The sequence below is a fragment of the Balaenoptera ricei genome, chromosome 3, assembly GCF_028023285.1.
Source record: "Balaenoptera ricei isolate mBalRic1 chromosome 3, mBalRic1.hap2, whole genome shotgun sequence".
Lineage (NCBI taxonomy): Eukaryota > Metazoa > Chordata > Mammalia > Artiodactyla > Balaenopteridae > Balaenoptera > Balaenoptera ricei.
This window is the reverse complement of record NC_082641.1, coordinates 42,996,771-43,011,684: the sequence shown is the minus strand read 5'-3', so window position 1 is coordinate 43,011,684 and position 14,914 is coordinate 42,996,771. Positions and strand designations below refer to the sequence as shown.

Sequence of the window (14,914 nt, the reverse complement as noted above, 5' to 3'; positions counted from 1 at the left end):
TCCCTCAACCCCCAATATCATCCTCTCCTTTATCACTTAGCCCCCAGTCTGCTCAGCTTTCTTGCTGGGTCTTCACTCCCTATCAGGTCCTCCCCGTCACTGGCCGTTTCGCCAACTTTCACTAACCATTGTTAGGGGAGAAAGCTCAGAAGCTGAAGTGTGAGAACCTGACCACTGCCAAATGGTTAGAGCAAAGAAGAATTTCTTGAATAAATATGTCAATGATTCCCCCTCCCCTTCTCATTAGCATAGAAATCTTGCCACGTTTTCTTGTCCGTTTGAAGATGGAGGAAGAGCTGATGACACGTTGAGGGAACACACCTAGACTCAGTAGCTTTAAGCAAAGGGTGATTAGCGTCAAAGGAGAGGAGGCCGGAGAGTTATGCACCCCTCCGATCCCTCAGAGGCAGAGGCAGGACGGTGGGGCTGGAGAATGAGAAGTGGGGGCCGAGGAAAAGGGAGCAGGGTTCGTTATTACAGAACATTTTTGTTTCTAAAATGGAAAGAACGTGAATTCCCAGAACCCGCTTCTTCGCCCGCCAACCGCCTTGCCTCCTGCAGCTGTCCAGCCCTCCGCTCCTGGCCCGGCTCAGGCCCGCCACCGCTCGCGGCAAAGCTTGGCGCTCCTGCGCGCGCCTCTGCGGACAAAGAGCTGGAGGCTGCGGGGCGCGGCCGCCGGCCGAGGGAGAGGGAGAGAGAGAGAGAGAGAGAGGACCCAGGCGCGCGCAGGGGGAATCCCTCCCGGGCTCTGACGTCACCGCAGCGCCGGCCAATGAGAAGCCGGAGAGGGGGATTCCCGCTCTGGCTGCCGCCCCGCCGGCTTTTTAAACCGTACCCTGGGGAAAGCCCGCTGGGAGCGGTGGGAGGAGCGGGGAAAAATGGGAGGTTAGGGGTGAAGTATGATCGTCCTGCGGGACAAGACTCCAGAGGTTTGACGATTAAGCGTCAAGACTGGCTTTGAACTGGGGGGCAAAACCAAAAGCGTTCGAGGAGAGGCTACACTCCAGCCAGGTAGGGCAAACTCCTCCAGAGATGGAGTGGAAACTTGAGCGCACCGCCCGGAGGAGGGTCCGGACCGAAGAAGAGATCCTATGGGTGAGTAACGCCCTTTTGTTTCCTCGCCCCAACTCCCTAAAGGGACTTCTTGTCGAAGGCACCGTTTCTAATACCTGTTTAGGACCAAGAGGTAGTTCAAAACTCTAAATCCTGATTTTAATTTTGAGTTGTGTAATTTAGTTATATTCTGGAGGTGCCTGTTTTCTTTCCAAAAAAAAGTGAATGTAGTTTGACTAAGTAAGGATCTAGAAACATTCCACGCCTAATATTATGTTTTTCCTAAACAGTTTCTATTCATATATGTTGTCTGTATTTTCAAAGGAGGAGGTCATGCGGGTGCTCGCCAAAGACATGAAACAGAAGAGAGGTCAAGATTCTCCCAAGGTGAGTGTCCAGTGCTTACTCCAGTTCTCTGTCTTGAATATGACCTCGAACAAACGAATTCTTGCTAAAGATATTTGCTGGAAGTATGAATTGGTCTGAAAATATGAAAAATTAAAAAAAATCTCACACTATCACTAACTACAGTCTGTATATTAAAGAGTCTATATATTAAAACCTTTTTGTAAGAAACTGAAGATCTCTGACTGACAAATAATGGTAATCATTTTAATCTGAATGTTACGTTCTAGTTTTTGCCTCTACAGCAAAAGATGACGCTTGGATGTGTCAGGTAGGCAGTGCATCTTTAGCTGGCTGTTATAATTTCATTTTAACAGTTGCTAGTTGCGCTCCCCTCTGTTGCGTTCATAAGCTCGCCCCCCAAAGAAACGGAAATGGTGCTATCTTGTGGTCAAGAGGAGAAGTGGCATAATCCACCGGCCCTTAGGTTAATAACTTAACAGTTGATCCCATGTAGTACTTTTTCACCTTGAAAGTCCCAACCCAAAGGCCTTTAGCTTCTCTTGTAATCAGTGTAAATCATTATCATGATTCACCTTGCTAAACAGTTCACATTCTTTTAGTCTTTACTTACAGATTTTAGTTTCAAATCCATCACCAGTTTTATAGATTTTTTTCTAGACCTTCTTTAAATTTTTCTGTATTTAATTGGTGACACAATAAATTGAACACATAACTTTCAGAATGCAATGACTAATAGCCTTTTTAGCCAGAGAAAACAAATGACATTTGACTCCTAAAATTCCCTAAATACTTTAATATTTATTTTTCCCAAACAAAGCTGAAGATTTGTCTTGCCTACCTTTTGTATCACCATGACTCCTAGATATTTGACTCCCTGATACAGACAACTGGTCTTTTCGTCAGTAAATAGAAGTAATGGGAAAAGCTACAGTTATGTATAACTTTGTTAATTCACTTGTATAGCAGTATCCGAGCCTTTAATTTGTAAAAGCTAAGTGGAAGTATTTTGAAAGTTTTCTTTTTAAGTTTTTGAATAGATTAAAGAAAATATTGGTTTTATTTCTTACAGTATTTTTGGAGGAACAGATTTTGCCTGTAAGTTTTCTTTAATGTGACTATTAAGATGAAAGTTCTGCCACTGTTTCATGTTACAAATTTAGCCTCAGTGACTTTATGGGCCATGAAAAGCAGCGGTGACCTGAATCAGGTAGGCAGTGTATTGTTAGCTGGCTGCTTTGGGTCAATTCAGCAGCCACAACTACCCTGCCACTTGCTTCTGGATAAATTCTTCTTGTTAACGAAGTACACTGTTTACCTGTGTGTGATGGGTTGGCAGTGTATTGTTAGCTGGTTGAATATGTGAATGGCATCAGCTAACATGCAACTGCTATCTTATTGCATGTACAATGAACATCAGAGTATAATTAAATCTGTAAGTAATATGTGTGTATGTTTGTGTGTACGTGTACTTTTTGCCATGAACCGGGTCACTCTTTACCATGATGCTTATTACTACTTTTCAGTTATAATACAACAAACAGCTTTATAATGATGAAGAAACTACTCCAATTAATTATTTTAAAGATTTCAGGTAATATTCTGGAGTCTCTAATACTTGTAGACAGTATTAAAGTATTTGTGAAATTATATATTAATTTTAAATATAAAATTTAGAATATAATGACAATTTGGAATGGCAAACCTAAAATGTTTCCTCAAATTTTCAACTAAGTCTTTAGAATTCTTTCTGGATGATTAGTTTCTTAATTTGACATTAGAATAGGTCTCAATTACCATGTGTGTGTACAGCTAAAGGGGGAGTTGAAGTAACTTTCCAGATGAGTCAGTCAACTAAAACATTTTCACTTGAATATCAACAGAATTGGGGATTTTGGGGGTTAGGGGCTGAATTATTTGGAAGATTTGCCTTGAATCTTCATTTTCTGTAAAATCACAGACTCATACAGTGTTTGGAAGAGAGCATGATATTTAGTTTGTGAAGGGGGAGAACTGACCGCACAATATAATTTAAAATATTTTCTCATTCCCTTGGAGGCCATTTTGACTCATGGAGCCATGTCAGGTGTGTGCTGGGTCCCAGACACACTGTGGTTGTATAAACATTTGCAGCAAGTTCATGGAACTGACTTTGGTGGTCTGGTCAATTATTAACACCCTAAATGAGAAGTGAGAAATGTATCACATTCTCTACTGCATTGGATTATAAGTTATGGGTAAAATTAAATTCCTACCTTATTTAAATGTAAACATTTCTAGAACCATGGGTTAAAGAGATACCTATAATTTGATTCTTATGCATTTTGCTACTTTCAAATCTCATCCTCTTTTTGTTGTTGCCTAGTATCATTCCATTTTCAGCATCTTTGTGTTTAAGTATTCCTTTAATGTAAATATTGTTTTCATCTTGTTTTTTTTAAGGTTAAATTTCAACATGTTATTTTCTATAGAAAATCACTGATCTGTTGATAAAAATAAAACCTACTAAATTTAGAAGGCTTGTCCTTTGTGTTTTACTTTAAAAAAATTTTTTTACAGAGCAAGACGTAAAATGCCAACATTTATACTCAATAAACAGAATACATAGTTCAGTTCCTATTACTGAGATGATGAGAAAGGAGAGAAAGGATGGAGTGTAGTAAAGATAAATAAGGAGATCAATGGGTAAGGAGGCGATTGAATGTTTAAATTCAAAAAGAAATTGTTTTCGTAAGAGTGAGAAGGAAAGAGAGGGATCCACACTTGGGATGTCAGAGGAAGAGAAGACAGAAGTGGGTTGAAAAAAAGAGGAGGACGGAGGCAAAGCTGGTTGGAAGTATCTTCTCTGGGGGCAGCCACTGCTGTTCACTGGTGCTGGGGATGTAATTGCTTCCCATCACACCCTCTGGAAAATGGTTCTCCCTCCCCCACCAGCCTCTGCCCCCAAAAGAGGATGCTTCCCTCGGCAAGGTGTGGCCTTAAGGGTTCAGAGGGAGGAGGGAACAAGAAGAGTGGGAAGAAGTGTGATGTGTTAGTTTCTTGGTGTAACAGTTATTAGGATTTTATTATTCCCTGGGGAAGATGAAGTCAAGCTGAGGGATAAATACAGAGCGTCCCCATATTAGCTGCACCCAAACATGACATTTTTCTTTCAAAGGAACACGTTAGCAGGAATACACATGATTTTGTACAGGGATCACCCAAGACCTTCCCGCTCATATCGGGCAGTCTTGAAACAGTTAATATGTTTAAAGAAAATAAATGTAGAGAAATAGTTTTTGTTTTCCTTCTTAGACTTTGTCTATATATATATATATATATTTTTTTTTTTTTCTTAATTTTTACTGGAGTGTTTTCCTACTTGAAATTACCTGCAGGCAATCCAGTTACATTGTTAGATTATAGTGCGATTATACAGTTATAATGTTAGCAGCTTTTCATAATTCAGTATAACTGCATATACATACACATTTATATATAACCTGTCAAAATAATATATTTGTAATAAAAATAAAGAGTATATGTGATATGTTTTTGCTTTAGATTTTTCTCTCTGGAGATCCTTATTACCATAAGTCTGATTTTAAAAATTTTGTTGTGCTGGAGCCAGCTTATCCTGGTCTGTGAGAATTGATTGTTAAATTTTCAGAAATTTTACAAGCCAGTTATCAAACCATTAATAGATTAAAATTGACCATGTGGGAGCATTCACACCATGGAAATTGCAAATGCTGCAAATTGGGACTCCTCCTCCAGAGATTTGGTTGTTAAACATTTACCAGTCATCACTGTATATATGCTATATATACTATAGTTATTAAGAATTATGTATATGTACATATATACATACTATAGGTATGCTATAATTAGTACGCAATTTCAAAAATGAAGTACAATTTTTAGGGAATATTTCAGGCAAATTCATATTTATTCCACTCTGCAACACTCTGTATTTTTACCTCTGCCATAAGATGATGATTAGGAGTTACTAGGAAGTACTCCTCTCCACTTCCCAAATTAAACAAACCAAAACAAACTGCGTCAATGAATTATTAACCACAGTTAAAAGCATTTGATTTTGTCCCTTTCCTTTGTCAGGAGGACAACTGCTGAATACTCTTTTATGGGATGCCTACTATTTTTGTTATACTTCTCAGTTCAGGCAGCTCGTAGCAGTTTATGTCCCGGACTTTTTGATGCTGAGATAGAGAAGGTATTGTGCTCAGTTCAAGAAAAATGCATTTTTTTCCTCTGTGTGTTTGCCTGACGGTATTCATATGAGAATTCGTTGAGGTCTGGGTGGCAGCACGTCAGCAAATGGCTCTCCTCCCTTTCCTCACACATAGCCTGGTTGTTACAGAACCCTGAATGGACACCTGTATGACACACTTTCAAATCCCTACCTGCCTTCCCTGCATACTCAGAGGGGCGAGAGGAGAGAATCAAGCCTAACCTAGTAGAGATTATAGGTTGAATAAGGCAACCAAGTTTGGAGATACATAAGTGAAAAACCCACTTTTTATGGCTTTGGAGAGAACTAGTGATTTGGGGCAGGATGGACATCCCAGCTGCGTTCTCTGGGACAGTCCTGGTCGTCCCCCAGCGCATTGCCCTCTGTCTGGCAGTGGGGTGTCTACGTAACCTCTGTGGTGCTGGCAGATACACTTCTGCTCACACCCCGATTGTGAGCACATAAACACCCCTGCCGTCCCGGAGCACTGATATGAACTCATGGAAGTCGTAAGCGGGGGTAAACAGCAGGAGTGTTCCAGAAGCAACACTTGGAGGGATTATCCTAAGTAAAATTTTGCTTAGAGGCCCAGAATTCAAATTGCTAACAGGCTTTCGGGGGCAAGCTTGCAAAAGGCAGATAGACTAATGAGGTGGCTTCCATTTCTTCAACAACAATCCAGGTTAGTACTGATTCCTGATCACTTGAAAGACCTTGGGAACTTGGAAGGGGCTTTTTGTTCACTTTGACCCCACCCCCAATTTATAGGTGAGGAAACTGAAAAGTAGTCGAGCTTGGCCCAAGGCCCTGCCGCTGGTGAGAGGTAGAAGCGGGCTTTGCTCACACAGTGACCACCATTCTTTTTTTTTTTTAATGTCTTTTTTATTGGGGTAAAAGTCACATAATATAAAACATACTATTTTAACCATATTGACTGCTATTCTTGAGGTGCCTCTGCACATCCTCTTGACCTGAGGGGAACCACACCTCCACCCCCATCAGAGAGCTTACTAAATACATTCAGAGCTGGGGGTTGGACATATATGTTGAAGTAGAAGGTATTCCGGGAAATATATTTGATTTTTTTAAGACCTTTAAACACTTTTGCAGAATTATTTACTGAGGTGGCACTACTGATTTCACCATAAAAAAGAATCTTCACTTTCACTCATCAGGTCAGAATTGGAGAGCCAATTCACAATTATTTAGATTGGGTCTTCCTTCTTAGCCAAATTCTACATGACTGTTTTTTCACATTTTTTTTTTGGCTCCAGTATTCCTGTTTAATTCCTTTATGAAATGAATATATATTTCATGGGGCAATAATTAACCTTCATCAACTTGGCAGGTTGCTTTTTTAGCCAATAATTAGAAGCCTGACAAAACGTAAAGATCAGGACTTTGGGAGAAAAGGTATGTTGTGACTCTATCAAAAGGCTCAGTGATTGCTGATGTTTCTAAGACTCATGTAGTTGCAATCACTCCCTTTTCTTCATTAAGAGTTTTGACTGTTTGCAGTTGATTCTTCTTATTACAGCCATGAGAATGATGCAGCATTGAATTCTTTTCAAATGGCTAATCTAGTCTGACTAGATTAGCAACCAAAATTAACCTGTAAGGAACCTGTAAGGAATTAACCTGTAAAGAATTAACCAAAACCTGTAAGGAATTAACCTGTAAGGAATTTATCAAAATTAACCTGAAGGGGAATCAAGCTGAATGATCATATACTCATGGCTTTTTTCTTACACTTGGGATTTTCACTCAAAAATACAGACTGACTCAAATGTTAATATTCTAATTATGGAATTTGAGTTGCTTCTAGAAAAAAATATTGAGAAAGATGAAGGCTTTTTCAAATGTTGTGATAATGTCATTTATAAGTGACTATTTGGCCAGGTGTAGTAAAACATACCATGAACCTGTACTTAAAAAAAAAAACCCAAAAAACCCCAAATCCTGTACCTGAAACAAATAAAAATACATAAGGATTAGAATCTGTATTTCACATTTTCAATGTTTATTTTGCTTTTTATTACATAAAAATAATCATTTATAATTAGTTACTCTGGAAATGTCACACAGTGTCTTGAATTCAAACAGTGGTCTAGTGTGTTGGCATTTCCATCAAGAACGACGCTAGAAAATGTCAAGTCAGAGAATAGGATATTGAAGCACATTGGTGACTGTATTCTGAATTATTTAGTGTGGTCAGATGAAGTATTTAATATATTTCATTTAGAGTCTTTGGCTACTCTTCATTTTTGCTTTAGGTAACATCTCTATCGTGGGGACATTCATTACCAGTCACTGACAAGATAACGTAAAAGGAAAGTCATCCTTCAGTGCCACATTTAATTGTCAGAGTATTTAAAATGGGATCAAACCCTCACGGCGACATTTCTGTATTCTGACTATTGCCTTAGAATGATTCAATGGCATTTTCATAGATCCTCTTTCTTTTTTATGATCATTTGTCTAATCAGAGCTGCTATCTCAGGCCTGATGATTTCAATGGGTTCCTCTGGCCTCCAAGATTTCACAACTTGACCTTCAGGGTTGACCAGATACTTCCAGAAATTCCATCTTGGTTCCTTCTTTGACGAATCTAAAATATCAGAATATATTTTCATGAGTAAATTCTTTGTCAAGATTTTCATTTTTGTCAGTATCTGCATAAATTACAACTTTAGAATCAAGTTCTAGGATCGTCATCATTTCAAAAACCAAACTAAACAAAAAGCAAAACACCCAAACAAAACAACTCAAAGTTTGTGTAACCAGATTTCTATATACTTGGTGACTTCACTGATGATTCTACTGACCTAGAATCAAGAAATGAAATAAATTAGTTTATTTTAGATTTGTTGATCTCCACCACAAAAAATTTACCCTGTCACTAGCTGAAAACTTTCAGTTTCTTAACATTTGTTTTAAGATAAAGTGATGTTCTAAATGTCTTTGGTAATAGGAATGTATGGATTACTTTTTGTAGTAAATATATATATGTTTTTAATATTGTTGCATATTATATAGTAAGGAATTCTAAATAATTGTAGATATCCTTTGATACATCTTAATTTAGGTAAGAAATGTAGAAGTTTTTTTCCATTTATATCATACAGGATTTGTGTGCATTATTATTGACTAACATGAGAAAAAATATAATTATTATGTGCCTAGTAATGTATGCTCAGTGCTTTAAATGGATCCTCTCCTTTAATCTTTACAGCAACCCTGTAAACATTGGATATTATTATTATCCCCATTTTGCAGATGAGAAAAATGGAGGCCTGGACTCACAGTCACATGCTAGTGAGTGGTAGAGCCTGGATTGATATGTAGACCTTCCTATTTGCAGAGCTGGTGCTGTTAAAATAGGGGACATGGCAAAGCAAACAAATTTTAGGAGGAAGATGACAAATTCATTTTTGTACACAAGGAGATTCAGGTTATGTGGGACACCCAATCAGAGGAGGCTTCGGAGCTTAAGAGCAAGAGCTCACCCAGGGAAAGGGGACAGAGTAAGGAGAGCCCATGTGGATGTGGCAGAATCCTGAGGATCAGTAGAGTTAAGGGTGGAGGAAAAGAGGAACCTGCAAGGGAGGAAGAGAAGGGGCCAGAGTAGAAGTCACAGGCAGCGAGACCCACCAGGCTCAGGAGAGTTATGGAGTGAGAGGCCAAACACAGTGATCTAAGAAGGAAGCAGAAACAGGGAAGTGGAGAAAACAAATGTTAACTATCCTTTCAAAAACGTTGCTGATGAGGTAGGTAGAAGGCACACACTGCCTAGAGTTTTTAAAATTGAGGGACACTTTGCTTTATGCTGGGGAAAGAACAAATGCGGGAGCATAGGTTAAAAATAACAAATGAAAAGTAGCCTAATATTTACTTCTATGTGTTTTATTTTGTGTACTGTGCCAAGCATTTACACTGGTTATTTCATTATTAATAGTGTTGCTGATTAGCTCAAACATCAGTGACTTGGTATGAACATCATATTATTAACTAAAGCCTTCTTAAAATCGCTTTGAAAAATAGCCATTTTCTATGATGGAAAATGTGTATTTAAAGATAATGCCCATCAGGGCAGGGCTCTCTCTAGTCAGTGTAACATATTCGTGTGAATTAGAAAAAGATACCCTTCCAGGTGGGGACAGTCCCTCGGCACATACCTTGCACTCGCCTGTGTTTCAGCCCCCGTTTGCCTCCTTACTCCTGTTTAGTGAACAACCTGTACACCTGTACAGAGCCATCTTGTTTGTGAATGCATGATCAGGTACTGTCAATTTTGGCCAGTTTTCAAAGATCTAATTTTCATTTGGCCGTCAACTCATAATCTTTGTCTCTGTAGCTTCATCTAACTTTAGTGAAACCTTAAATCACTGTTACCTTTTTGAGTGTTGAGTGGAGTTTCAGAAGCTTTTTTAGTGACAAACGGGAAGAACCTAGGAGCTACTGTGCCCAAGTATTTGGCTGCTATAATTGAGAGATGATTACAGGGCACATGCTCTGGCTTTTTTTCCCCTGTGCACCCTGGAAATAAAAGGAATGAAGACCTCACTCTAGTTGCTATTCGTGGTGTTAGGCATTATATTGACTTTCCCTAGAAACTGAATATAATGTTTTTGGACGATCCTGATTTCATACTTAAATGAAATATTATAGAACATCATTAGCTGGTTTGTTTCATTGAAAGCTTGATTGCCTGGCTGAGGTCATGGTTTTAGCAAAACTCAAATTACCCACAGTGAAAATGATTGAGGCTGTCATCTATAAAAGTTAGATGAGAGGACATTAGCTGAATGTCCTTTAGAATAGTGTCTCCACAGTGTAAGCTGTATGTGAATAAGTACTTTACTTTTATTATTAACACACGTAATCCTCCAGGCAATCTTAGGGGGTAGATAACGTCATTTTACGAGGAAACAGGCACAGGGAAATTATGTGCCTGAAGCCACCCAGCAAAAGTAAAAGAGCAGGGATTTCAACACAGACTGGGGCCAAAGTTTAGCTTTTAGTCACTATACTGCAGCACGTTTACGCTGGAAAATCTTTAAATAGGTTTCTGTAGCTAGCTTAATTACAGAGATAGCCTAACATTACCCTCCTCCAAAAAAAAATCAAGATATATTGCTTTGAATTTTACCAAAAACCACCTGGCAAACAGATATTATTCACCCTTGAGGATAATATCTTAGATAAGTAAGGCAACATAAAATTAACCACAAAAATAAGTTCAACTAATAATGCTCAGCAATATTGATGTAGGATGTATAGCTTTAGTATTGGGGAGGGATATTAGCACATGCTAGTTAAATAAGAATTGAAATATTTTGTGAAAATAGCCATGACCCCACTTACAGTAAATTCTTCAGGAAAATGATCATAAAAATAAAATACATTGGAGTAGATTTATTTTGCCATCCAAGAAGTTAAAACATTGATTTCAGGGAAGCATAACTTCTAGAAAATCACAAAGGATGAGAATCTAACTCTTTGATAGTTTTATAAAACTTTCCCACTAAAACATTTCAAATGAATGTATTGTACTGGTATATTTGTTTTAAAAATGAAAAGCAATTAAAAACATTAAATTGGTGAGGCAAGGTAGATATTTACCAACAAGAAATCTAAATGCAGGTTCTGCTTCAGGTCCTAGAATCTTAATCTTGTGGAAGATGGGGAATGTTACTCCGAAGTTATTTCTTGCAAAAGATACTACTTCCTTGCTTGGGCGGGGCTCCGATTCTCCAAACTGATTGCATGGAAAAGCCAAGACGCTGAAGTGGAATGGTCCAAACTCTTTGTGCAGTTCCTGCAGTGCTAAGTAATTTCTGTCTGTGAATTGGCAGTCACTAGCCACGTTTACAACTAGTGCAACCTCCCGGAAAAAGAAAAAAATCCAAACGGAAAGTGAAGCAAATAAAAGATTAAAAAAAATATTTGCAAGTAGTTAAAATCCTAAACCATTTTGGAGGAATACAACCTTTGATAGATGGTTATCTCATATTTTTAGATATACCCAATTCTGCTGAAAATCATAACGCGGATGCATGAGTTAAAACTCTGAAAAATCACGACCATTGAAAAAGCCCTATGTACTCAACTAAAGTTTTTTTTTTTTTAAATAAAAGATAAAATATGATTATTGATAGAGTGCTTTTCAATGTTGTTAGATTATGGAATTAATACTTTCATATTCACATTATGTGGAATACTCCATATTCACATTACTAACTCTAAGAATTTCCTAAGCAACTTAAAGTATTAATCCAGCACTTAAAGCAAACAGTTAACATAATCAGTTATCAATTAGAAGTATATAAACTGAGAGCTCTGATGGCTAAAGTGATATACTAATAACATTATTTTGAAGACTAAATTATAATATGACCGTTTAACAGTGAAAAATGGACTCTTAAGAGAATAAGCAGAGAACACGGACAAACAACAGAAATAAAAGTCAGAAGATGCAACTTACTTTGCCTTTAAACTTTTCCAGAGAAACCGTTCTTCCATTTGAATCTTTCACTTCAAATGTATAAAAGCTGTTGATTTTAGGTTTTAGGAATTTTAGTTGTAGAAGAAATAACATTACTGTACATAGAACCATAGACAGCAAAACTGCAAATACCTTTGCTTTGGGCCCTGAACATCTCAAAGGGTAGGCTGTGAGAGGCTCCATTTTGGATGATTCTAGAGGGAAGTCTCAGCAGGCTGGAATTCAAGGAGGAGCTGAAACTTGAAACCAGCTTAGTGTAACGGAAAGTCAGGAAGGACAGACTAGCTCCTCTCACTGCTGAGGAATAGAAAGACCTTTCTCAGATTGAGAACGGAGTGCAACTCCTGAATGAAGTAAAAAGCTCTAAAGAATATCAATGTATATATGATGTCAGTTGCAATTTTTGCTTGAAATATCAGGACATTTTTGGTAGCTCTTTAATATCGGCCCAACAAAGAAAATATTTCACCAGAAGATGGTGCCATTGTAACTTGAAAGCTGTGAGGTGCTCCCAGCAAGTGACTGGATGTAGGGAATTGGGTGTATAATACCCAGGAATAGTTCAGAGTGTCAATTAAATTGGTCTATTAGTATGACACATGATCTATAGGAATTTCACATTATATGTGTATATATAATGCATATGGCTTAAGCATGCTATATGAGTTCAAGGACTTTATAGTGAAAAGGGCAGTGACATTTCTGAAAAGGCTACTCGCTATGACCTCATCTAGCTAAGGCAATGCCAGGTGAATATAGTAAAAATAAATAGATTAAAAACAATGATGGCTCTAAAAAACGCTCCTCTACCATAAAGCAAGCTATAGTTCAGTGATTTTTCAAATTTTTGATTATGATGCATAGAAAGAAATGCACTTTACAATATAGCTCAGTACATAGACAGGTGTAACTGAGAAGTTTCATTAAATGATACTTCCCCTTTGAACTGCGTTGCACCCTGGTCTATTGCATTTTTAAAACAGCCTGGTTCTGAACCATGAAAATGATTTCAAGGTTCACCAATGGCCTGCAAACTGTAGATAGAAAAATACTGAACTGTATAATAAAGCAGGACTTTAATAATTAAATAAGGTATTTCTACACTAAAGGCAAAAACACTCCATCCCCCATCCTACTTGGGTGCATCATCCAGTTGCTTATTATCTTCATTTTTTTCTGTGGCTGTCACTTTCTACAGGAGGCCTAACTTTGTTGAAAACTTTAGGGGCAGATTTGGAAAGGGAATTGAGGGCTGCATATCCTGAAATCCATGGTTCCTTTAGCCACCTTAGAAAATGCCCTGTTTAGGGCACACAGCAAGTTTTTTTTTTTAACATCTTTATTGGAGTATAATTGCTTTACAATGACGCGTTAATTTCTGCTTTATAACAAAGTGAATCAGCTATACATATACATATATCCCCATATCCCCTCCCTCTTGCATCTCCCTGCCACCCCCCCATCCCACCCCTCTAGGTGGTCACAAAACACTGAGCTGATCTCCCTGTGCTATGCGGCTGCTTTCCACTAGCTAACGATTTTACATTTTGTAGTGTTTATATGTCCATGCCACTCTCTCACTTTTTCCCAGCTTACCCTTCCCCCTCCCCATATCCTCAAGTCCATTCTCTAGTAAGTCTGCATCTTTATTCCTGTCCTGCCCCTAGGTTCTTCATAACCATTTTTTTTTTAAGATTCCATATATATGTGTTAGCATATGGTATTTGTTTTTCTCTTTCTGACTTACTTCACTCTGTATGACAGACTCTAGGTTCATCCACCTCACTACAAATAACTCAATTTCGTTTCTTTTTATGGCTGAGTAATATTCCATTGTATATATGTGCCACATCTTTATCCATTCATCTGTCGATGGACACTTATGTTGCTTCCATGTCCTGGCTATTGTAAATAGAGCTGCAATGGACATTGTGGTACATGACTCTTTTTCAATTATGGTTTTCTTAGGGTATATGCTCAGTAGTGGGATTGCTGGGTCATATGGTAGTTCTGTTTTTAGTTTTTTAAGGAACCTCCATACTGTTCTCCACAGTGGCTGTATCAATTTACATTCCCACCAACAGTCCAAGAGGGTTCCCTTTTCTCCACACACTCTCCAGCATTTATTGTTTGTAGATTTTTTGATGATGGCCATTCTGACTGGTGTGAGGTGATACCTCATTGTAGTTTTGATTTGCAGTTCTCTAATGATTAGTGATGTTGAGCATCCTTTCATGTGTTTGTTGGCAATCTGTATATCTTTTCTGGAGAAATGTCTATTTAGGTCTTCTGCCCATTTTTGGATTGGGTTATTTTTTTGATATTGAGCTGCAGGAGCTGCTTGTATATTCTGGAGATTAATCCTTTGTCAGTTGCTTCATTTGCAAATATTTTCTCCCATTCTGAGGGTTGTCTTTTTGTCTTGTTCATGGTTTCCTTTGCTGTGCAAAAGCTTTTAAGTTTCATTAGGTCCCATTTGCTTATTTTTATTTCCATTTCTCTAGGAGGTGGGTCAAAAACGATCTTGCTGTGATTTATGTCATGGAGTGTTCTGCCTATGTTTTCCTCTAAGAGTTTTATAGTGTCTGGCCTTACATTTAGGTCTTTAATCCATTTTGAGTTTATTTTTGTGTATGGTGTCAGAGAGTGTTCTAATTTCATTCTTTTACATGTAGCTGTCCAGTTTTCCCAGCACCACTTATTGAAGAAGCTGTCTGTTCTCCATTGTATATTCTTGCCTCCTTGACCATATGTGCGTG

General features: G+C 38.1%; 2 protein-coding genes across 6 annotated transcripts in view; one reads left to right on the top strand and one right to left on the bottom strand.

Moving 5' to 3' along the window:
• The first annotated feature begins 1,032 nt into the window (after positions 1–1,032).
• The window catches only part of CDC20B (cell division cycle 20B), a 64,073-nt gene continuing 50,191 nt past the window's right edge, over positions 1,033–14,914 (top strand). Inside the window, exons 1-2 of the mRNA XM_059919301.1 lie at positions 1,033–1,095; positions 1,378–1,440. Coding sequence (XP_059775284.1) covers positions 1,033–1,095; positions 1,378–1,440 — 126 coding nt within the window. The remainder of the gene's footprint in view (positions 1,096–1,377; positions 1,441–14,914) is intronic.
• GPX8 (glutathione peroxidase 8 (putative)) lies at positions 7,650–12,362 on the bottom strand. Of its 5 annotated transcripts, none has more exons than XM_059919299.1 (3): positions 12,288–12,362; positions 11,273–11,534; positions 7,650–8,258 (listed from the first exon to the last, which is right to left on the bottom strand). In XM_059919299.1, exons 1-3 carry the CDS (start codon positions 12,336–12,338, stop codon positions 8,095–8,097), a joined length of 477 nt encoding a protein of 158 aa, XP_059775282.1. In that variant the 5' UTR covers positions 12,339–12,362; the 3' UTR covers positions 7,650–8,094. The 5 variants fall into 5 exon arrangements, with proteins under 5 accessions (XP_059775282.1, XP_059775279.1, XP_059775283.1 ...); XM_059919296.1 differs by having other exon boundaries at positions 12,135–12,355; XM_059919297.1 differs by lacking the exon at positions 7,650–8,258 and adding an exon at positions 9,724–10,186.